The sequence below is a fragment of the Anser anser genome (assembly GCF_964211835.1).
Source record: "Anser anser genome assembly, chromosome: Z".
Classification (NCBI taxonomy): Eukaryota; Metazoa; Chordata; class Aves; order Anseriformes; family Anatidae; genus Anser; species Anser anser.
The window spans coordinates 53,207,829-53,233,854 of record NC_139723.1 but is presented as its reverse complement, the minus strand read 5'-3'; the positions used below and the strand labels follow the sequence as shown (position 1 = coordinate 53,233,854).

The window sequence follows — 26,026 nt, the reverse complement described above, 5'->3', positions numbered from 1 at the left end:
GGTTTATAAAGCTGAGCTAAATTAACCTTTTAGACCCATCTGATCTTAATATGTCTCTGTGCTTCACTGCTTTCTCATAATTTATATCTGAAGGAATTATCTAAAATACGTTAATTAAACATTTGTTGAACATCCACACAAGCAAGGAAAGTATGAGGAAACAACTCCTGTTTTCTAACCAATTTTTAGATCACTAACATTAAGTCTCTGAAACACAAGCTAAACAAGAAGCGTAAGACAGCAGCAAAGTGCAGATCCTTCTGTGAACCATAAGATTACCTCAGCAATGCTAAGGCATGCCCATTTTATAATAATTCATTACTATATTGTTCCTGACAATATTTCAAAGGGGCAGAGAGAGTGATACTGAATTAAAGACAAGCACACATCAGGTGTAATATTTTAAGTTGGTAACATTCCATCTTTTTTGTGGAAAAAAAAAAAAACAAAAAAAAACACTGCACTTTAAAACAACACTTCCTCATATGTTTCCTCATATTTGAATGTCTTTTTGAAGAACTCGTAGACTATTTTAGAAGTGATGGCATTATAATTTAAATCTACCATCTGTATAGTACCTTCAGTTTTTCATTCCTGGGTAACAATAATATCTTTGGTTATTCATAGAAGCAAAACAAAAAGCAAGAGTTTTGCTGGATAGCACAGCATTTGCTGTACTTTCAATCACTGTCATGACGTAACATTCATTCAAATAGGAAGAAGTTTGTTTTTTTAATAACTTATCTACTGTGGGGATTATGTTCTACAAGCATGAACATCCTTCCATTAAACTATTACACAGAGATACAAAATGAACAGTTGATTTTACCTGTACAAAGGTGAGAGCTGCTTTCTGCAGTAAACATTCAGCATAGCAGATTTCAGCATGCATTTCCTCTATACAAGAAAGAAAAGTTATCTACTGTCAACATAGCTGTTGTCAATATTCTCATCTCGAGGTCAATGGAACAAATAAAATGCTGCCAAGAAGAAGTAGGATTCTGCCATTGCTCTTTTGATAACTGCTGGATAGCAGCTGTAACAAAGAGATCCCATCAGAACTAGTAATTCAGAAGCTAGCTAAAAATAGTTTTCTGTTTCACCTCTCCTCAGACAAAAACCTTGATCTTGCCAGTGCTGTCTTCCGCCTTTGGCAAAAGCTATTTACCATTCTGGAGGATGATATCCTGCACTGTGCATTGATACTACGTTTAAAAATCAGCCTAAAGAAACTAGTTCCTCAAACACTCCTTCCATGTCTTAGAAAACTTCTGCAGACGAACAGTAACATTCACAATAGCTCAGCTGTTTCCTAAGTCCAGTAGGATGTTACAAACAGGTTTTTACTGAGTCATGCTAAGCAATCTGAAAGCCCCAGGCAGACTTTCTGTCCTCATGCACCACTAAAGAACATTTGACTTAACACACGACACAAGTTACTCTGCAGTGAGAGTAACTGCATGCTGCAAGACCAGCCACATGCATAAGGCTGCTGTATGTACAATGCACACATGGTGAGTTTGACGTGTCCAGTATTTAAGAGGGTTCTTTTGTGTCAGGTTAGAAAAAAATGCATACTTGATTCTGCCTGAATCGGAAATAGTAGATCAGCATTTTCAGAGCCATGAACAATGTACTGATACCATTTCCCAAAACACCTTAAGGCAAAACAGACAAGCACAAAACTTGTTAATATATTCAGATTCAAATACAACTAAGGATAAGGACTTATTCCACAGCACCAATGATTCTTAAACCTTTTGGCAATCGTCTTAAGTTAAAAAAAAAAAAAAAGAAAATAAAAAAAACAACACAAAACCTCTCCTCAGTCCTGCAACTGGTTGTCAAAAGCATTGCTCTCTTACTTCATCATGCATGGTCAGACTAATAAATAGGCCTGTATACACCATTTCATGAAACTATGCATTGAAAAGGACACATAAGTGATTGGTCTGCATTAAGCAGCATTGCTCCCAAAGGACTTTGCAATATTTGAAGATGGAACATGCAGGGTTTTGAGGGGGGGAGGGGGTTGTTTCTTGTTTTTTAACTGTAAGACACTGAAGTCAAATTAAAGAGTTAAGCATATTAGTGTGCGTTGGCTGGGTGTTCTTGAGCTTTTTTCATTTTGTTATTTTAATTGTATTATAAACCACTTACCTTCACTCAACTGATCCACTGACTGTTTAGAAACTAGATTGGACAAGGACTCTACCACTGTGTTTCTTTTCCTGAATCTGAATCAGTCATACATGGAAGAAAAGAAACCCATGTAGCATAAGTGACATTTCAACAAGAACTTGAACTTATTTATAATTCTTAACTATTTCCAACCACAAATTGTAGACATTCTTAGGAAGGTCAATAGCTACAATTTTTTTAGTCTAATCATGGCCGCTGACAGGCCCAGAAGCCTATGCAACCTTAAATTACCTTTCAAGTATGCATTTAATCTATGCTAAGTATACAAGAGCATACCATTCCCTGGTTCCAACCACGGGGTTCCCGCCTAACTCAGCTCACATGCAAGAACACTGCTGGGGAATGAATCACATGTATCACATGCTAAACAGTTTCTCACTGGACCTCTAGCTTTTAAAACAAGACTTTTGAGAAAAAGTCACACAAGGTAATTAACAAAACTGCTGCAGAGTTCTTTATAATGCTGGGCAAGACACTTAAAAAAATCATAAAAATTTGAAGTTATTCTTCCATTTGTTCTCAAACCTGATCTCAGAACTACAATGAAAATCAAGGAGCTACGTTTTCAACAAAAATGAGAACATAAAAGGTCATAAAATACTGACGTATTTATGTCAGATATGGAATTTTACACTGGACATCCCGTATCAGTCACACATCTTTGTTTTAACAGACCTCAATTATTCATATTATAAGGTGATGGTTTATCTTAAGGTATGCCATTACAAAAACGCATTCACTGCTATTTACAAATACCTCAGCCTTATGCAGAAGCCAAATACACAACTCTACATTCAGAAAAGGACTGCCTTTTACAAGCCAGAAAGTAAGTCACTACAAATATTAAGCATTTGCTTATCATCTGTTTACACTCTTCTGCATACTGAAAAGGGCAGGGCCCCATCAATGAAATTACGACATTACAATTTAACATGATGCATAGCAAAAAAAAAAAAAAATCATAAATGAGGAACCTCAAAAAAAAGTACCTCATAAATGTAAATTTCTCAAGTTTACCTTTGGCAGGTTTGCAAAGCTTCTTTCATTGTAGAAATTCCCATTTGTATATCCTGTTGTTCAAAGGTCATAGCAGCTTGCATAACTAAAATAGTGCTGTATCCGAGGGCATGGTACATACTATCTTTAGACCTACGGCAAACATACAAGTCTTGTGCATTTTAACCAAAATTTAAATTAAAAGACAAAATTAAATGCTGTCTGAGACACCTACATGAGTTTGTGTAAAGACAGAAGAATAAAGCAAGAAAATAGAGTTAGGGACAACCAAGTAAATACAATCTTCCCCACAGTGCTACTTGTCTACCTCTACAAGGGACTTGCAGCAAGTCCCAGAAAATATTCAAACTGGGTTACACAAACATTTGCACTTAATTATACTCCCATTTATAGTCCACTGGCGTATCTGTTTAATTTAGCTAATTAAGCCTTGACATAAATACTCCTTCAGCTCTGCTTTCACTTAACATAAGAGGTAGGGACATCCTTATAAAATTAGTAACTGATCCAGAGATACAACGATCTGTATCTGTGAAAGGCCAGTACCCATGTGCTCAGTCCTGCATAAAAGGCTACTGTGAATCAGCCTGGCTTTCATAACATCCAAAAAAATTTATCACACAATCAAAGCAACTGTTGGCAAGGGGAAACTGGAGTGAAACCTACCAGCTGCGTTTTGAAAGCTTCAGGAAAATGAAATCTGCCCACTCCTCTGGTGCTGTACTAGTCATTCGACGTACTTTTTCCTAATGACCAGTTTGAACCTCCTAAGCTTCAACTTATGGCAACTGCCTCTTGTTTTACCATCTGCCACTATGGATAAGACTATCTCTATCTTTGCAACTTCCCCTCAAATAGCTACAAACCACTATTAGATTAATCCCCTAAGTCTTTTTTGCCAAACTGAAACAAGCTCAGCTTACAATCTCAGGAGTCATATGTATTAGTTTTCTAGCTATCCTGCTAGCCCTTTGCTAGATCCTCTCCAGTTTCCTCAACGTTTTTTCAATCAACGAGCCACACCACAAGCACAGTTTTGAAGACAGAAAACTTTGGCAGATGAAAGGAAGACAGATCCTTGGGATGTTTATTTTTTAAAGATGTCAACTCTTTCCCTTATTTTTATTTAGGTATTTTAAAGACTCAAGTCTAACTTTAATTAAAAGGCTATTTTTCTGTAAAACAATTGGGCTTTTACTTTTTGAAAGGTGGCTTTTTGTTTCTTTGCTGGGCTAAGTCCTCCTTTGCAGATTAGCTGAATATACTGTATAAGAGGCTCAGAGTCTATTAGCTGCCAGGGAATCAAAGTACTGAAACCATGGAGTTTATAATATTATTTTTCTTCATAGCATACATCAACTGAAACAAACACTTCACTATATGTAAAAAAACTGCAGTATAAAATGGGGTATGAATTACAGTGCTTTTTTATTTTATAAGGCAAAATAATATATATAAGGAAATATATATTAAAATTTTGGAAATATATGTATGTGCATTCATTAATACATACATGCACAAACCTTGTGTGTGGTACTAAGTATTTTGCAATAATACCCCAAAATAAAGTTTTAGCATACAGAAGTGCAGCTGGGAGTTCTCAAAATGTTGCTCTACTACATGTAATCTTGTAGTCTACCTTCTTAAAATCACCAACACATCATTTTTACTCCAACTTACTATTACCAAGCAACAGAGCAAGAACTTTATGCCACTCTACCTACATGTGCTACAGGAACCCCTCACTGAAATACCCACTACATGCATCTTCAGGAGGCAGACAGGAAAAGGACCATGAATTTGAGTTTGATCCCAGCTGCCTGTATTTCTTTTCCCCACAGTCACAGGCCAGCTACCCTCACCCAACCAACCTTTCAGTATCCTCTAGCTACCTACACTTGTAATGGATGCGGATATGGAAAGAGACCCAGCAGATGATTTGGCGTGACTATTAGCAACACCTTCCAGAACAAATTAGCTTGTACTATTTCTTATAGGCTTCAGCACTACTCCTAAGGGATCTGCCCCCTCTGTATCTTATCTCAGTGAAGTGGTAAGAGAGTACTTTCAAAAACTTGAAAGTCAGAACAACTAACAGAGCAAGCAGATAAACCATTGATATTGTTTATTTCCAAGTTTATCAACACTGTTCTTATTACAGTGATAGTATGAAAGCAAAAGCACACACACTCTCTAGAACATGCTACATAACTGTTTCCATCAATTTATGAAGACTTAATTATACTGAGCAAATGCAACAGGGCAGAAGATAGACAGTCATTAAACTGAAAGATTTGATTTAAAAGTAAACACTACTGTCACACAGATGTAATTTATTTTAAAAAGCATTAGAAAGAGAATTCAGTTTTCCTAATTAGCTTTACTAATCTGCTCAAAAAGCAGCTCCGTTGCACAAATTCTCTGATCAAAGATACATTGGATAAGGTCTTGTTCTTCCATTTTTTCATTATGCACTAGAAAAGACAACTTGAATGATAAACTGTAACAAACCAATTAAGTGCTTCATTAACAGGTCTGTGATGGACTTAAGGAGAAATATGTGCACTGCTACAGGCCCAGAATACTGAGAAATGATTCTGGACGAGAGGGAATAAATGAAAGCTATTATTTTCAGAGCTATAAATTAATCTTCAGCTACCACTTATCACATTTCACACTATCTGTTTACAGTAACATAAGCAAATAACATGATCTCACCATGGACGAAGTAATTCCAGGGCTTCAGAGAACTTATTGTTTAGAAATAAATTCAGTGCCATTGAACATTCTTCCAGAGCTGTCTTGAGATCCATTTTGGATGCCCTAAAAAAAGAATCTTAGTTTAGTCAATCTGTAAATGTATTTTATATATTTATATATATATTTCTTATATAACTCCACAGGTCTTACATAGCAATTTTATTGTTCATTTTCAAAATCTGACTTTACAAAACCAGGTCAGATTCTTATCACTTTATCCATGCTACACAGGAATACTCTCTTTTCTTACTAAAGTGATGTTTATGGCTTTGTCATCCTCTGTTTACCAGTCAGTATGCAATGGAGTCATTTTTACTACTACTTGTATAACAAATACACAGGTTATTGTGCCTAAGCTCTCACATCTCAGTATTAACACAAATGTAATGTCAGATTTTGTATTCAGATCTAAGTCTGGAGAGAGATGACACAGTAATACTCTTATTCAAGAAAGCTAGTAAACAGACATTCACTCTAAACAGCTACGTCCAAAACTAGACCTGTCTAGTGGCTTGCAGCCATGCAAAAAGCTTTTGTTCTTCCCGATTCACTTCAAGCAAAGTCACTTGCACTTGCTTAAGAGCAAGGCATCTAACAAGTGTTACCTCAGCCAGTTTTGTTGGACATTGGGAGCGCTCACAAATTGCTCCATGAGTGGAACAGGTAGCACACTGGGCATTCTTGGTAGTAAAGAACAGCTAGCAGCTACATAGCGTTTAATCAGAACAGCTGGATCTGGGAAAGATAATCTGTCTACAGCTTTAAAACAACAGGTTTAGGCTCTATAATGGGCTTTATTCGAGAAAGGTTAAGCAGTGGTAAGCAACAGATCATGTCCATGAGATGAATATTTAAGTGCTGACCAGAAGAGAAGAATCCTGAAGGAGGAATTTATGAAAGACAAACAACAGTGAACGCATCTGTTCTAAATCTGAACATAAAACGCACACATGAAAAAAAAGGGGGGGGAGGGGGGATATTAGAATATGATTGGACAGGTTTTCACACAGAATAATCAATTTCCCCTCCCCTCTAGCACTCTCCATCACCAAAATAAAGCTTTAAATTATTAGTTATGCTTTTTGTATTTCTTCTGGGGCAGAAAATTAGGATAAGACTAAATGACCTCCAAAAACACTTTTTCAGCTTTCTTCTCTTTTTTTTAGAGCAGTACTTGAAAAATTCATCCTTCTGTAGAGATACAAAATCTGTAACTGAGTACTTTGAAACTACTAAAGATCTATTTACTGAGCCTACCAAGAGGCAGATTTTGCACTTCATATCTGTGAATTGCCCAACAGTTCACTTCCTTCCCAATCTGTCTTCAAGATACTGTTTAAAAACAAACAAACAAAAACAAACAAAAAAGTGTCACACATCCTGGGCCTTGAGCCATGGCATAGTTTGGCCAAAAAAGAGTAGAAATCTACACACTAGATATTATTTAGGGACAGATTTTTTGTTGTTCTTATTTGATGGTGCTCTGCTGATTATAATATTGAAGCAATCCCTACAAAAATAATATAGAAGGTTTTGGCCAACTGACAATAGAAATCACATATGCACGATCACATACTACCATGATTTTACAGTAGCTTTTGTCAACAAAGGAAAAGTAACCCTTGTTCAAATATTTTAATAATTTTACAGTTTATTTTACTTTTTGTCTTTTATAAATCTCTTGAATTAACAAAATACTACAGAACAGTAAAAGCAAGTAACAAGGCCTTGATGAACTAATACCACTTTAGCCATTTGTCTAAGAACATATGCTTTCATGACCCTCAAAAGCCCTTTTTTTTATTTAAGTGATGAGATAAAGGTACAGGTCCTCTTTACATCCTGGCTCTAACTCTCTTCCTAATGCAATTATTTCAAGAATAATTTCTAGAAATTAAAGCCCAGTAGAAAGCTCATCAAAGGCAAAGTTTCTATTTCCTTGGAAGTCTTTGCTTATGCATGACAACTTGGTTGTTGGGGATACCTATGGTTGTGATATGTTACCAGTCCTTGCACTCTATTGCTGGTCATCTAGAGGCTTCTCCTCACCTGAAAATTTAAAATATTTATTAGACATCTCACTGATTCTGATATTCCTAGTATCTTCTGACAACACTACAACTTGCCAGCATGTCTGCTTTATGAAAGAAGGTATAACACAGTTAAGCTACACAAGTCCTGACAAAAGGGCACAAAATATAATACTGATTCTCGAGATGTATTTTTGTAACCCTTACTTTGCTACTTGCACCATACAGCAAAGTCTAGATTTCAACAAACTCCTCATGATCCAGTCTTTTCACTGCTCTTCATCTCGCTGAGCTTTACTGAACTTCCTGTACAGATTTTCTCCTTGGGGCATGCTGGGGATACAGGCAAACAGAGTAAGAGTCTTCTCAGCACAGCAGCCTTCTCCTTCCCCAGGTGCTTAAGATTCACTGCCAGAGGATTGCGCTCCCAGATTTCACCCAGTATCTTGTCCTAAGTGAATGCCTGGGGAACTAGGACTGTAATGTGGCTCATGACTGCCCTGCTGTATAGGTACAGGTAACTGAAGTCTTTACTAGCCAGTACTAATTAGTAACGTATGGAGAGCAAATCTAACCCATTTGTGTTCTTTTGATCTCTAGCCTACACAACCCAGTGTCCCATTGCCTGTATTCATTTATGTTCTCTCACTTAGCTATCTTTAAGCTAGACATGCAACCTGCCTTCTACTTTTTTAAAAAAATACATCAGGAAAGTTGTTGCATGGAAACTTTATTTAGGTCTACATAAAAATACATAAATAATAATAACAAAATGCAGATGAAAAAGAGTCAGCATTTTGTTGTTGTTTGCATGCTGCTCTTCACACAGAATATAAGATACAATATAAATACAGAATATAAGGGTACAATTCACAACTCATACTATGCTGGCTAATTGTGCCCAATCTGTTATCTAGACATTCATTTTTTACATGTTAGTTACGTTAATTAAATGAATATATTATGATATTTTATCTTTATTCAGAAAGTTTACAGTGTGCATTTAAATGTAAATTCTTTGGTTTTATTATAAGCCATAGCTTTGGGACTACTTCGGTTGAAGTTTTGCAAATGAACTGTAAAAAAAAAAAAGAGTGATGGTTGTTTTCCCTTCTTTCTTCTTCATTTTCCAAGTCCTAAATCTTTCAGTATATAGGTTTGTATGAATTATCTTCACTGGACTGTTGATAATAAAGGCTACTCAATGATAGCAGTGTATTTGAGTAAATCCATACATTTATTTTTCAGTTTCCCCCCTGCTACATATATTATGACAAATCTCTGAATCTCACCTCTCAATGAAAAGTGGGGGGGGGGGGGGGGGGGGGGGAAGCCGACATAGTAGCGTTATTCCAAGATGGCTACAAAACTAGACACCATTTTCTTTACAACTTCAACAGATCACATACAATTTCTGTTTTTCCCTTTTAATAAGGTTTGCTTAATCTCTTTGATTTCGGACTCTCTCCTCTAAGTGTTTAACAACCTGATTAATCCTTCCTACCAGCTCCTCCTTGATGAGGGGAAAATGGAAAGTGGTATATTAAGCATTCAGGTTTGTTTGTTTGTTTTTAACCAGAAAACAGCTATTTGCTATTGGTGACACAGGGCTTAAGAACTTCCTTCTTCTAGTTTCAGTGCACACAGGCTTCTTTATCTTTGTGAGGCTACTTGCACTGATATTAACAGGAGACTTTGACTTCTCAGACCTAAACTTGAAAAAAAAAAAACTGTGAAAAATTAGAACATCAAATACAAAATCTTAAATGTAAATCTCTTTGCCTTACAATTCTTATACTGAAGACACTTTCCACCATTCATTTCTGAAGGGAAAAAAAAAAACAAAAAAAAACAAACCACAGACCAAGAAACCCTTGTGGGGGACATACAGAGTATTTCTCTCTTCACATCACACATTCACTCTTTCTGTATCTTTAGTTTAAGGGAAAAAAAAGTATCAAAGCCAGTATGGAAGCTGGCAAATGTTGTGCCAATTTTCAAGAAGCGTAAGAAAGAAGACCCTAGCAATTACAGGCCTGTCAGTCTCACGTCAGTGCCTGGTAAAATTATGGAGAGGATGATCCTTGAAGTTATTGAAGTGCACCTGGGGGACAATGCAATCACTGGTCCCAGCCAACGTGGGTTCATGAGGGGTAGGTCCTGCCTAACAAATTTGATTTCCTTTTATGATAAGATCACCCATCTAGTCAATCAAGGGAAACCAGCTGATGTGATCTTTTTGGACTTCAGCAAAGCTTATGACACAGTTTCCCACAGGATCCTACTGGACAAAATGTCCAGCGTACAGCTAAACAAAACCATCATACGATGGGTGAGCAATTGGCTGATGGGCAGGGCTCAAAGGGTTGTGGTTAATGGGGCCACATCTGGCTGGCGGATGGTCATTAGTGTGGTCCCTTACGGCTCCATTTTAGGGCCAGTCCTCTTCAATGTCTTTATAAATGATTTGGATGTAGGACTAGAAGGTGTTCAGAGCAAATTTGCCGACAACACCAAACTTGGAGGAGTTGTGGATTCGGATCAGGGTGGAAAGGCCTTGCAGAGAGATCTGGGCAGATTGGAGAGCTGGGCGATCACCAACCACATGAAGTTTAACAAAAGCAAGTGCCGGGTCCTGCACCTGGGACGGGGCAACCCTGGCTATACGTACAGACAGGGCGATGAGACGCTGGAGAGCAGCCCCGCAGAGAGGGATCTGGGGGTTATGGTTGATTATAAGTTGAATATGAGCCAGCAGTGTGCCCTGGCAGCCAGGAGGGCCAGCCGTATCCTGGGGTGCATCAAGCACGGCATCGCTAGTCGGTCGAGGGAAGTGATTGTCCCGCTCTACTCTGCACTGGTGCGGCCTCACCTCGAGTACTGTGTGCAGTTCTGGGCACCACAGTACAACAAGGACATTAAACTGTTGGAGAGTGTCCAGAGGAGGGCAACGAAGAGGGTGAAGCACCTAGAGGGGAAGACATATGAGGAGCGGCTGAGGTCACTGGGCCTGTTCAGCCTGGAGAAGAGGAGGCTGAGGGGGGACCTCATCGCAGCCTACAACTTCCTCGCGAGAGGGAGTGGAGAGGCAGGTGACCTATTCTCTGTTATCACCAGTGATAGGACCTGTGGGAACAGTGTTAAGCTGAGGCAGGGGAAGTTTAGGCTGGACATCAGGAAGGGGTTCTTCACCGAGAGGGTGGTTGCACGCTGGAACAGGCTCCCCAGTGAAGTAGTCGCTGCACCAAGCCTGTCTGAATTTAAGAAGAGACTGGACTGTGCACTTAGTCACATGGTCTAAACTTTTGGGCAGACCTGTGTGGTGGCAGGAGTTGAACTTGATGATCCTTATGGGTCCCTTCCAACTCAGGATATTCTATGATTCTATGAACCACAAACTTGTTTTGTATTTTTGCATACTGTAGCTTTTAATCCAGAAAAAATAACCCATCTGAGTATTTAGTTTGGACACCTGCCAAGGCCTGAGATCTTAACAACTGTTCATACTCCTGAAGTAAAATTCTTTCCAGAGTCTGGATGGAGAAAACCACTGAATCTAGGCTATGAAGCACCCTGACTATTTGGCAAAACAGTGGACTTTAAACTTCATTTACATCTGTTCAACTGGTTAAATGTTTCCCATTAACAAAGATCATCAGAAATAAGTATGCATCTGATCCTATCCTTGTTACTCAATATTGTCCTGATAAGCGTTTTAATTTACTAAATATAAGCAAAGAAAATGTATATTAGTGTATTTAGACTGTGTATGAATATATGAATAAAATTGTTCAAATTAAAGTATTTGTATGAGTAATAAAGAAATGTACATGTGTTTACATGTCTCCTTTAAAAATCTTAAGCATCAAGCTCTCAAAAAGAATAGCATCAAGACATAAGAGTAATTCCTAATGAAAGTTTTGCAGAATACTCGATTTTATTAGCTAATTCCAAAAATAGCATCTGTAAATAGATTGCTGTCAAAAATTCACTTTTACTTGCCTACATTAGTAGGCTCGGTTTTGTTTCTGATATATGAGGAAGGAAAAGACTTAGTCCCTCAGTAACAAATCATGGGTACCACTGTGTACCAATGCTTCTCTGTTCATGCTTCACACTTGTTTTTTTTAGGAAACTAATTTCATTCAGTATATGCCTGGTTAGACCATACATTCTATTTGCTCTGTCTTACCAGCAAGTGGAAACGGCTGGTTAATTTCAAAGATTTCAAATAAGTTACTTTTCTAAAAAAAATTAAAAAAACAAAATCCTACATTTGCACTGATTGCCATCATTCCTGCCTCAGAACATGATTTCTTAACAGTAAATTGCAGACGAGCCTCGCTTGAATCTGTTCAGTTGTTCCATTTTCTTGGCTAGCAAGCTCACGGTCCTTTTGAACACTACTTATTTTAAATGTATTCATGCTCTGTAATGTCCAAGATCAGTGGTGATTCTGACACCTTTAGCTGATAGGAACCCTCTTCCCCTCCCTCCTTTGCAGGATTACCATGCAGAGCGCTTCCTCCATGAGGTACAGATTTCTGTGCTGGTGTGCACTACTATACACACTTCATAAAGTAAACTCAAGCCTTCCCGTCTCAGGGTGTTGGAATCCACTATCTCCCTGGAAGACTTTCTCCCAGACAAGATCAAAAGCTGTACTCACATTACAACATCAAATGTCACAGTTCATACAGAGATGATAAAATCGTCATTTCATGTTCACATCTCACATGTGTTCCCCAAGGCTCAATTCTTTTTCTCCAGGTCTCACATCTACGGCCAGTTTTGTTCAGCATTTTTATCAGCTATCTGAATGTAGGGTTGGAGTGCATCCTTAGCAAGTTTGCTGATGCTATTTAACTGGGAGCTGCTGTTGGCTCACAGCAGGAACAAGAGGCCTTGCAGAGGCATCAAGATATGTATTGGAGCATTGAGCAATCATCAAAGACATGAAATTCAACAAGGGTAAATGCCAGGTACCCCACCTGGTACGGAGTAATGCTGTTCACAGGCACAGTTTTGGAGACCAGTGGCTGGAGAGCAGCCCTGCAGAAAGGGACCTGGGGGTGCTGGTCAACAGCAGGTTTAACATGAGCCAGCTGTGTGCCCTGGCAGCCAGGAGGGCAAACTGCATTTTGGGTGCATTAACACAGCATAGCACATGGAGGTGATTTAGCATTGATGTGGCCTCACCTTGACTATTGTGTCCAGGTCTGTGCAGGGAGGTGCCGGTCTCTGCTCCCGGTCACCCATGGCAGGGCACACGGGCACAGCACGGAGCTGCACCAGGGGAGGGCCAGGCTGGGCATTAGGAAACATTTCTGTGCCGTGAGGGTGGTCAGGCACTGGGACAGGCTTCCTAGCCAGGTGGTTGGTGCCCCGTGCCTCTTGGTGTTCACGAGGCGTTTGGACAATGCCCTCAGTAACATGCTTTGGCTTTCAGAGAGCCCTGAGGAGGTCAGGAAGTTGGACTCCATGGTCTTTTTAAGTTCCTCTCAACTGAACTTCTCTATTTTACATATTAACACTCCAGAACATTCCTGACAGTCTCTCTGCTGGTCTTAGTATTTAGCAATACACTTAAAAACTGCCACATCACCCATCACTTATTTAACTCAAATGACCCTGGTACTTTGTGTTACTGCAGCAGGAAGGCTTTCTGTCCCTGGCATCCTCTTTGATACATTTTTAATTCTGAGCTATGCCTCAGATCAGCAGTAAATTACAGGACTGCATTTGGCCTTCATTTCATGGATGCAGCTAGCAACTATAAAGATTTCCAATCTGCTGTGGTAATTGCTTTCGCATTAACAGTAACATACATCCATGTGTGTCCATTATATCCGAAGAAGCATTCCAATAACTCAGTTATTGCTTTTGCAATCTGAAGATCTTTCTTCTGTTATTTTCCTTCACATTTTGAAGTTGACCTCACCATTAAGAGAGCGATTGAGAAGAAAAATCTGTTTCACCTTATCCCTCTCATTCATCACTTACATATGAGCCAATAGTAATACTCTGCTCTTCTGGCTAGAGGTGTGCCAAAATCTATTTTGGGTAATTTCCTAATAGGCAATGTTATTTGCTGACACTTACCAATACCTCAAATGAAGGTTATCATAAAATCATCTTACTGCCTACAAAAGAGTTTGGGCATTTACCTTGTCTTCTTTAAAAAAAAAAAACATTGTGTTAGGTCTACATTTTAAGTCACAGATTGTTCTGTTAAGCGTAGTTGAAGGTTTGCAGTCTCCTTGGTAAGTACAGTTTAGATTCACATACTGTGAACATTAGAAAACGTTCATAAAAGCAAAGACTAGCTTTCTTGTAACGAAAGCAAAAGCAAAGCTTTCTAGTTATGTTGGATTTTTCTTCTTATTCCAAGAGAGTACTCCTAAACACTCATAAGTGGGGGATTGGTTTTGTTTTGTTTTTTCAAAAAAAAAAAAAAAGCATAGATACTTCAAAGAATATTTTGGGCATCATGCTTGAGCATATTAAGAGCATGCAACTCCCTCACTGAGAACTACTTATTCCTCCATAAGAAACCACACACAGCCCTCACCACCCCAAACTTTGCTAGTGCTGGTAAACCTCTTTCAGCATCTGAAAAAGCATAGTTTATCAGGCAAACCTCCATATGGCTGGATTTTCTCTTTCTACGTATGCTAAGTATTATTCACATTTGGAGAACAATGCACAAACGTGGAATCAAATTGTGTCAGCTTTCTCACATTTAGATGTTTCTTGCAGCTAACAAATGAAAGTAGCTTAAATCATTTACATTGTAAGAGATCTGAACATTTTTAAGTTGTCAATCACTTCCAATTCACAAACAAAAAGGACTCTTAACCCAATGTGTTAATTTAAAAAAATCAGCAAGGAAGGATGTAAGACCATATGAAAAACAGTTCTTTCTACAGTAAACAAAAAGCTTCTTGAAAACTGTTTTAAAATTTCCTCTGAAATCCAAACTGCACACCACTTACAATCACACACCAGAAAAAGGCAAGATACTTGAAATGATTTCCAATTAACATAATTCACTTCCTATTCTAGGCTATTATCACTATTAATATAAAAATTCTGCAAACTGCAACTATCTGACCAGTATAGCAAGGACACAAACTTCTTTTTTAGCCTATAAAATAAAACTACTATCGAGTTTATCTCCAGAGCAAATTCTACATTCATTCTGCACACATCCTTTTTATGAGAAGCATGAATTTTGCATACATAAAATGTGTGCAGTTTACATATTCAACGGAAATGTTATCAGCTTATGGGAAACATTCACAAACATTTCATTCTGATGCAAGACAGACTTGATAACGTAATTTCTTTGAAGGCGTAGTGTATTCACTGTTTCAAAACTTCACCAACGCATGCTCGTAGTCTGTATGCTAAACATTCATTTAAGGAAACCCCACTGGCAGCAAAACTACCCAGTGCTGTTTTAACCAACAAACAGACAAGTTACTCTGAATGCTTACTATACTATGATCTATTCTACTACCCATGGTTTTCTGAAACAAACACAAAGAAAAGAAAAAAGACCACACAATGCACACACTACAAACACATTAACCCCAGATGTCTGCTGGGAATACTGAACAGCCTGCTGTAAGCAATCCAGGAGATTCCTAGAGTACATTGAGGATAACTACCAGGTCCAGGTATTGGACAAACCAACGAGAGAAGAAACATTACTCGACCTGGTGCTCACCAACACAGATGAGCTCATTAAAGAGGTGAAGACTGGAGGCAGTCTGGGCTGCAGTGACCATGCCCTGGTTGAGTTTGTGATCTTGAGGAATATGAGCCTGGCAAAGAGCAAGTCAGGACCCCGAACTTCCAAAGAGCAATCTTCAAGCTATTTAAAGACCTAGTGGACAAGATCCCCTGGAACACTGTCCTTAGGGACAACAGAGCTAAGAAGAACTGGCAGCTCTTTAAAGATGTTTTCCTTAGAGCACAAGAACTCTCCATCCCCTTGTGTAAAAAAGTGGGCAGGGAGGGCAGACAACCAGGATGGCTGAGCAAGGACCTGCTGGTCAAACTGAGGCACAAGAAGGAAATTCGCAAGCAGCAGAAGCAGGGACATGTGGCCTGGGAAGAGTACAGGGATGCAGTCCAGATGTGCAGAGATGGGATCAGGAAAGCCAAGGCACAGATGGAACTGAGCTTGGCAAGGGATGCAAAGAACAGGAAGGGATTCTATAGATACATTACTCAGAAAAGAAAGTCCAAGGAGAGTGTACCCCCTCTGACGGATGAGAAGGATGAACTGGTAACAACAGAAATGGAGAAGGCTGAGGTACTCAACAACTTCTTCACCTCAGTCTTCACTGCCAGTCAGGCTTCCCAAGTCTTCTGTTTCCCTGAACCCATAGATGGAGACTGGGGCAGCAAAGTCCCACCCACTGTAAGAGAAGAGCAGGTTTGAGACCACCTGATGAAACTAAACACATACAAGTCCATGGGGACTGATGACATACATCCCAGGGGCCTGAGGGAACTGGCTGATGTAGTCGCCTCTCTTCATCATATTTGAAAAGTCCTGGCAGTCAGGTGAAGTCCCTGGTGACTGGAATAAGGGAAGCATCACTCCCATTTTTAAAAGTGGTAGGAAGGAAGACACAAGGAACTACAAACCTGTGAGCCTCACTTCTGTGTCTGGCAAGATCATGGAACAGATCCTCCTGAAAGCAATGTCAAGGCACATGCAAGACAAAGAGGTGATCCAACACAGCCAGGATGGCTTCACCAAGGGCAAATTGCGCCTGACCAATCTGGTGGCCTTCTGTGATGGAGTGACTGCATCAGTTAACAAGGGAAGACCAACCAATGTCATCTACTTGGACTTCTGTAAGGCCTTTGACACAGTCCCACGTGACATCCTGGTCTCCACATTGAAGAGATACGGATTTGAAGAGCGGACCATTCAGTGGATAAGGAAATGGCTGGATGATTGCACCCAGAGAGTGACAGTCAATGGCTCTATGTCTAAGTGGAGGACAGTGATGAGTGGTGTACCTCAGGGTCTGTCCTGAGACCAGTATTGTTTAGTATCTTTATCAGTGACAGACAGTGGGATTGAGTGCACACTCAGCAAGTCTGCAGAGGACACTAAGCTGAGCGGTGGTGTTGATACAACAGAAGGGACGGGATGCCATCCAAAGTGACCTGGACAAGCTTGAGAACAGGGACCATGTGAACCGCATGAGGTTCAACAAGTCCAAGTGCAAGGTGCTGCACCTGGGTCAGGCCAGCCCCAGGCATGAGCACAGACTGGGAGAAGAGCTCACTGAGAGCATACCTGCTGAGAAGGACTTGGGGGTTCTGGTGGATGAGAAGCTCCAACATGAGCCAGCAGTGCACCTGCAGCCCTGAAGGCCAACTGCATCCTGGGCTGCATCAACAGAGGGGTGGGCAGCAGGTGGAGGGAGGTGATTGTGCCCCTCTGCTCTGTCCTCGTGAGGCCCCACCTGTAGCACTACATCCAGGTCCAGCACAAGAAGGATGTGGATGTTCAGTCTACAGAAGAGAAGGCTCCAGGGGGACCCTATCGCAACCTTCCAGTACTTAAAGGGGACTTAAAAAAAAAAATAGATGGAGAGCAACTCTTTGCTCAATCAGTTAACAACAGGAAAAAGGGGGAATGGTTTTTAACTAAAAGAGGGGAGATTTAGATTATACGTCAGGAGAAAATTTGGCTGGCAGCAAAGGACCTGGGGGTGCTGGTCAACAGCTGGCTGAAATGAGAGCATCAGAGACAGTGGGGCTAGCAGGACAAGGAGTGTGACTGTCCCCTTGGCACTGGTAAGACCAGACCTCAAATACTGGTCTCAGGTTTGAGACCTTCACTACAAGAAGGGTACAGAGTTGCTGGAACACGTTCAGAGAAGAGCAGCAAAGCTGGTGAAGGGACTAGGAAACAAACGAGTTCAAATGAGTTCTCTCAAACATCCCTCTCCTGAAGTGTTTAAAACTCATCAGTTTCAATAAAGTTCAACAGAGTTCAACTTTTTTGTGAAAATGGGACTTAGGGAGAGAAAAGAGATCCAGAAGAGTATTCTTGCAAGCAAAGCTGCAGTTTCACTAAATTGTTTTATTTAGACACTGGAGAATTTGTACAAATGAGATCATTAGCTATGTAAAAAATTACAAAAAGTTTTCATTAAACTTCACACCTTATCAGATACATATGATCAAACAATGAGATACATGGAAGCCAGAAAAGGCTTTATTCCTCACAGACCAGAAGTTAGGGGGAAGTGGCAGCATTTTAAGAGGATGTTCACCCTCCATTCCTTTTTAAAAGAGGAAGTTCTGTGAAGTTCTGGAAAGATAAAATTAGATACACGCTACAGGAGAAAACTGCTTTATTTTAGGAATTACTACTGTTCACCTCGGTTGAAATATTTTTAATACTGTCTTACGAATGAAGTGTGTTCAAACATCCAAATAAAACAAAAAATGTGAAATAAAAATTCCTTCTCAGAATTCTCATCTGACATCAAATTTTAGGTGTCAGACCACCACCTTTCAGAAGACCATTAACGTGCCTTTGCTTTATATTCTTCAACTGAGTCTTATTTGTCAGATTTGAAAAAGCAGGTGCTGCTCTTGTGACTTTTCCAAAACAAACAATGGTTGTTTAACAGATGACCAGACGTTAACTAAACTAGGAGGCTTTTTCCCTTTTCTTCTCTGAAAATTGTAAGCAATTCTACTAAAATTTACAACAGGATATTAATGCTACCTTGAAGACCTAATACTTAAGAATTGTCCCCTGCTTTATACGTACATTATATCTCAAGTGATCCCCACCTCCACCCACCCAGAATCTCAAGTAACATTTAGACCATGCTGCTATTTAACCTTCTCAATAGTAATAGATGAATAGATTTAAATTAGTATTTCATCAATAAAATTTTGCTGCTCTTTGAAGAGAGGCAGGGAGAAGGACAGTTAGCATGAGGCCATCCGGCAGCCAGGTTTGGGCAAGTGCATTCACTGAAAACAATCAAGGAATTGTCATTTTCTTACAGCAAAAATATGGAAAACATGCAAACTGTAGGTGTGATGTTTACTATTTGCATTGAAACAATGCAAATATTTGAGGATATGACTAGAACTGTGTTTGTTCTAGTTAAAAAAAACTCAGTGCCTACAGCATTGCTTCATGAGAACCTGGTAACGAAATGCAATAAAGCTGTCAAAAGATTTTGCATGCAAGTATTTGCTCTATTTTACCTCCAAAACTTGAAGGGGTGGGGAAGGCAGATAAAAAGTTATCTGATGGTGTTTCATATCAGAAACACTGCATTAATAATAAATATCTAGACAGATACTGCATCTGTACAGCACAAGAAAATACCAGTTGCTCTGTCCTCACATATGCTCTACAGATGCAACAAAACAACTGGGTAGGCACAAAGAAAACTGAGGTAAAATTCTTCATCCCCCTAAGTCTCAAACAGCACAGAAAATAAAAGGGGCAACACTAAACTCATCTTATTGGCTGATCAGCATCCACCACTGCCAATGTCACCAGTTCACCCTTCTGAAAAAAAAAAGGCTACTGTTGTAGTCAGCCACTTTTTTTTTTTTTTTTTTTAAGAAAATGAGAAGGTCATATTTAGATTCACCATTAACCAAATTCAGTATCCCAATAATCCATTTATTTTCAGGTGTTTTTACAGCTTAAAAAGGAAATGAACATCAGCAGCTTTATCTGACACCAAGTTCTTTACTTGTTCAAGTTCAACTGCAAATGGTACTGCACATGCACAGTAAGCAAGATTCATTACAGAAAATTTGCATCAGCCATATTGTGGTAACAAGACACACTGCAACTACCTGAGCTTCTACCTATCTGAATATGCACATATAATTTATCAAGAGAATAACTGAGAAATAATCCTAGTCAAGCAAATCAAGCTCCTACAGCATGACTTTGACACAGCCTTGAAAAACATGTAATCCTAAATGCCATGAGTAAAACAGTTAGATCACAGGTATTTAAAAGTGACCAGTTTGACTGAGGGGAAAGAAAAAAATAAAAGCATCATGATGGTCTGCAGGTTAAAAAAAACTGCTTTACGCTGTTCTGTTGGACACTATGGGAAATATATACCACTATAAAAGGTTAATTGTTATCAGATTTATTAACAGAATTCAGTGATTCAACAGTATTTTCAGATGTATATTTTAATATGCAATCTTTGCAGGCAAACTGAGGATTTCCTATGTTTGAAAACCCCATATCAGACTAACAGTTTTTATGAATTACTCTATCTGAGGTAAATATAGGCTATACTGAGTATAAAAATGAGCATCTGAATGTGCTGGAGAACAATGCAGTCGAAACTTAATGTACAACATGTATGCAGAAATAAAATGATTTTTTGTTTGTATTCCAAATTTCTGATTGTTTAACGTTTCTCATAAGGTGTAGGGCATAGGACACACTGACAAGGAATTATGTTGAAAGAGATCCTCCTGAACTGAGCTAGCATATATAAGTAATAACGACAGCTTACTGACAGTTTTACACAAAATGAATAAAAATTCCACGTATCTTGCTACAGAAAGGACAAGAAATAAATCATTCCGCAAGTAGGACACCAGATCAGGCCAGATGTTTATGGGACTTGCACTGCGTCACACAAATATTGGCTCTGATCCAAAACAGAAAATTAGGACAGGACAGAGTAGTTCTGCTAATAAGAGTGCTCTACCTAACTTCACAATAATTTATTGGAATTTATCACACAGTGAACTTATAGCTAAAGTTGGAGACCTTAAATTGCTAAAAATCTCTAGCAACACACTGCATTATACCTAGCATTTTGTACTTAAAAAGCACAGAACTGCATTACATTAAATAAAGTCAAAAATCATATAACCTCAAATGGTTAATTAGAGTATATCTTCTCTTGGTAGGTGTATTATAAATGCAGGAAATGATTACAAGTCAGATACTATCCTTAAATTACCACATTTTAAAAAACAGCATCCAAAACACACACCTTGCGGTGTTCTACAACCTACAGCATCCTAGCTGATTAAGCACTGACATCAGCAGAGAAGCTGCTGCTTGCTAGAAGCATTGTTCACCACTGCAAAGTGCAGAGCAGAAAAAATTATTTCTTAAATCCACTCCAAATACAATTTTTTTCCCTCCTCTCCAAAGAACTCCATCTAAACTACAAAATGTTTTTTTTTTAAAATATTCAGCATACCTGCCAAAGTACATTTCCACAGATAAAACTCCATAAATCTGACTAACACAATCACAGTTTCAGTGACTAATAGGCAGAGATAATATACTCACAGGGTTAATTTGGTTAACTTCAGGTAAGTAAATATATTCCTTATACAAAAATAATTGCTTCTTCTTTCACTCTTCTTTTTCCACCGCACAACAAAAAGACAGAAGAAAAGCATACAGAGAAAACAGACTATTTCACTTCTCAGCATCCATGAGGTTTCATTAATGAGTTATCAAGCAAAAAGAATAAGAGAATAAAAGTTCACAAGCCAGCAGCTGGCATCGCAGGCACTCTCCATTGCTGAATTTGAAAGAAATGTCAGAGTGGCAGCAGCTACAGTCAACGCTGGAAGCTGATGCCTCTGCAGGAAGAGGATGCTGGGAGATTTTCCCAATCTGTGCTGCAGCCTAATTCTAATCCATCACTCCTAACTGCAAGGAGAAAATGGAGACAGGAGGAACACAAAGTGATTTATATTTAAAGACAAAAAGGGAGTTGCCACAGCATTCCCTGAGTAATTTTACCATCTTTTCTTTTAAGTCAGACAGAAACAGACAAGTATACTAATGCAAACCGCAGTAAAAATAGAACAAACACACAGGAATTGATAGCAAACAGCACTGAAGAAAAGTAACTGTCTCATGTTTGATTTTCATTATTTATGTAGTCCTCAAGCAAATCAACATGGTTTTATTAACCCTTTGAAACTTTTTCCCTGGAAATTCAAGTTTTTACTTAAAATCCCATGAGCAAAATAAAATAGCCCAGAGAGGCAGCTAACATATATCAGTTATCTTCATGAATATCAGTACCAACGGGAGAAAGTAAGAGTCAGAAGCAAAACAGCTGCAACAGGAATAGTTTCATCCCCTTGGTCTAATCTCTCCAGATAAGAGAGAAAGGGAAAGCTTAGCACATGGGAGCTAAGCGGCAGTAAATTAAACTCTGTCCTCTGTTGTTACCTTCTAAAATTGTTCTTTAAAGCTAAAGCAACTAGGCTAAAGGTATGTGTTCATAATTATGTCTACTGTCATGAATTGAGCTTCACTCACAAAAAATCATCAGGAAAAACCTTTAAAACAATGCAGGAAACCATAGGTTTGCATTTACTAAAGTTTACCATTTCAGATGGGTGCTAATTTTAAGTGATACTTCAAGGCTATCTATTTAAACAATTTACTTTTCAAAATACAAATAAGAATGCATTTTGCATCACACAAATATTGGCACACAAATACACATGTGCATCACAGACATAGAGGTGCACAGTATTTTCTAAAACACTGGAGGCGACCAAGGGATCTGATCAGACAAATCAGACAACACAAAGGACTTTAGTAATATGTGCAAGTAATAGGGCTTTCTCAACCAGAAAAATGAAAAAAACCAGGAGTTTTGGCTCAGTGAAGCATAGGCAGTGAATGAAGTCACTCATGCCAAGCATCCATAATGAAGAAAATAGAAATTATTGTTTTAATACCTACCACTCTGACATTAACTTCCAAGCCAGCAATGGCTAGTTTATAGATTCTTCTGATCACCTGATCCCACCACAGTTATGAGCAATTCCAGAAGCTCACCATAAAGCTACCCTAAAACACCCAGAGGGTCACAACATCCCATTGCCAGCCTAACTAACCCACGGTGTAACCATGTGCTAATTGAACTGTTTCACTTAGCAGGTCAGGATCTCCAACCAAATACAATTCTGTTGCCAGCCCAGTTTCACATCTCTGCTGTTCTACAGATCTGAATGACACAATGCAATACCAGTTCTCTGTGCTCCCTAGTTACACAATGCAACAGTAGAGGGAATGTGGTGTTTTGTTTCTCATGTAAACACAAATTAAACTAGAGTAATCTTATACGCTGTGGCTGATTCAGCACTTTCACACCTGAAACTTCAATGCAAACCCGATTTCTTAAAATAAGTTAAATTTCCAAAAGCTTGAAGATTGAAACCATTTAGAGTTCAAAGTCTTCTTCCCTGCATAACAGTATCGTGAAGATGTCAAACTGTTCATTGGGCTGCACCAAAACAGACACAACTACTTGTACGTACACGTGCTACTCCAGGGTTTGCAAGGCAGAGATGAAACTGACAGCTGCCTTGACTAATACAATTTACTGACAACAGCACCCTTGAAATCAGGATGTTTCCACCTTCTCCCTGAAGTTTTTCCTGACAGCGTTAAAGACCAAGGATCTCTGAGCTCTCCACCACACAACTTGGAAATAGCATTTATGTGTATTGTCACTAATTCCATTACCATTATTTGAGGCAGGGAGAGAGGACGTGGCAGGAATTCTCTCACCTTGACTGCACGTTAGAGATAAGACGGTCTTGAATCAATGTTGAGTAGCCACATAAAAATCTACCCAGTTCACACAGAATATGAACCATGTCCTGTCTTAAATTTAGGCCATGTTTGACACCTCAGAAAACACCTCCCTGTAAAAGCTGGGAGAGACAGGAGCCAGTTTCCACAAAAATGCAGCAACTTCCTTTAACTGATAACAACAAGCCTTCCACCTGCAAATATCAAAAAATGTTTTCCTGGGATTACCTAACAAAAAAAGCACAGACACACATGAGCTGCTCACACAAGCCACCTTCACAACTGCTTCCCAAAATTTTCTAAGACAGTTTTCAATTATCTGTCAAAAGAAGAAAAACACTATTAAAGATCAGAGAGCGGTTTTTAATAGCTTAAAATAAAGCATGTGGCAGATCTGGTTTTCAGTTCTCATTTCCTAAGAAGAAACATCCTTCTCAATATTTGAAGAAGTTATAACCTACAAGTTTTTATTTTTTCATTTGTTTATGAGTCAGAGCTCATCTTTTCATTTCTTTATTCAAAGTAGTCATGATTCAAAAATTGACACTAGTTTGTGAACACAACTAAGTACTCTGAGATCACAGATTGATCACATAACTGTAGAAAATGAGGAAAGAATATTCACATAACTCAGTCCAGCAAAATATAAAAAAATACACATAAAAATTTCAGTATAAATCCTTTACCACAGAACTGCCTGTGGTAGTTACATCCCTTTCAAAGTCCCTGAAATATTCAAAGAAGGCAACTCTTGAACTGGATGACTGCAGATTATCACTGCAGTCTTCATTAAAGCACAGGATAAGATAAACGCTAATTTCCCAAAAGCAATTTAAAGAGATAACATATGGATGTGATCAGCAGATCACACATTCTAACTCTCTAACATCAAAACTAACACAATAGGCTCCAGAAGTCTATTATCATCCAGAAGTCACCAGGAACCCCTGACCTAAACATAGTATGTGGGTTTACTACTGTGGTGTTAATTTGTTTTTCATGGAAGAGCTAACCACAAGCAGCTACCCAAACATTTAGTCTCAGTGAAGACAAGCTTCTTCTGGCCAGCACTCGGTCGTATAAAATAGGCTGTCCTGTCCTTCTGCATGGGAACCTTTCAGTGAAGGCTTGCAAGGAAGAATGGCATGGGAGAGAAGCAGAGCTTTGGGAAGTTCTGTGCAGAATGTCCCAGAGTGCTCCAGCATCATGCTTCCCCTTCAAGCCGTTGACAGTTCAGACTGCAGAGTTCGGTTTGAGGGATTTTTTTGTTGTTGTTCGTTTGTTCCTGGTTTCCCCCACACACGCTTTTTAAGAAACTATGGACACACGGAATTGCACGGTTCAAAGTCACCAGAAGACACCAAAACAAAAATTTGTAAAATGTGCCCTGAAAGCATCTACTGAAATACAACAAACAAGTCTTACACAAGAGGCAAAAGGTTTAGTTGCAATAAACACAGAAGAATTAACAATATAATTATTGACCACTCAAAACTCCTCAAACTTACAGAACTGTTGGGGGTAGAGGATTAGTCAGATTAGGCTGTTTTCTTGACTACTACCGTTCAAAATCTTGATACTGACAACTTAAAGTAGTTAGTGTATCATATTTGCACAGCTATGAAAATATTATTTACTGGATACAAAAATCACCTTTACAGGACTACTTTTTTCCTTGCCTTTAGGACCAAGCATAAGAAAATACAACTTTGATAACAAGTTGTCATCGCTGTTTCTCACCATCTTAAGACAACGTGAGAATATGAATTCAAGCATATGGAGGTAAAGATTGTTCTTACAAGTTTTTGGCTCCCAGAACTCAAATTTGAAATTAGGGTCACTTCCTCAGCTGTTCAGTTTCCTAAACTGACAACACACACACATGTGCAGGTATAACCGAAATCTTAACTACACTTCTGAGATTACAAGGATAACCTGCTCTAACTTCCTTAAACACTTCTGGCCCTTAATCTATCACCCCCGTAATACCACACAGAGCTGCTTTGGTAGGATCAAGGATTAACAGAATCCAGCTTTGGGTAGGAAAAGGAAATGCAGAAGAGAAATGGTAATACAGCAGTAAAATATCAGCATTTCTGCTGAAAAAAATACAGAAGATCCTATGAATTCCATTATTCATCAAAACTCGTTTGTCTGCTTCTCTTTGGAATCGTAGCTTAGATCTCTCCCGTTTCATTTTTGAACTGTATTCACAGAAGATTTCACTATCTTTCCAGGTCTCCCACCAATGCCACAACTGGAGGTCTGGTGTCAGAATTTTCTGTACAAATAGAACAAAATGAAGGTGGCCACTTTATATGAACTGTTTTCATCAGCCAGGCAGAAAACTACATTTCTTCCCAAAGACAACTACCAGTAATCCTCTATAGCA

At 38.9% G+C, this 26,026-nt stretch overlaps 1 protein-coding gene across 4 annotated transcripts in view; it reads right to left on the bottom strand.

The window, feature by feature from the left end:
* Positions 1-26,026, bottom strand: part of TTC39B (tetratricopeptide repeat domain 39B) — a 76,557-nt gene that overhangs the window by 22,775 nt on the left and 27,756 nt on the right. For 2 of the 4 annotated variants that reach the window (XM_083817122.1, XM_083817124.1), the window contains 4 exons: positions 5,938-6,042; positions 3,220-3,351; positions 2,161-2,237; positions 830-897 (listed from right to left, as the gene is read on the bottom strand). In XM_083817122.1, the coding sequence (XP_083673248.1) occupies positions 830-897; positions 2,161-2,237; positions 3,220-3,351; positions 5,938-6,042 (382 nt within the window). Of the gene's footprint in view, positions 1-829; positions 898-2,160; positions 2,238-3,219; positions 3,352-5,937; positions 6,071-21,357; positions 25,916-26,026 lie in introns of all 4 variants that reach the window. The other 2 variants (XM_083817123.1, XM_083817125.1) reach the window with 2 other exon arrangements.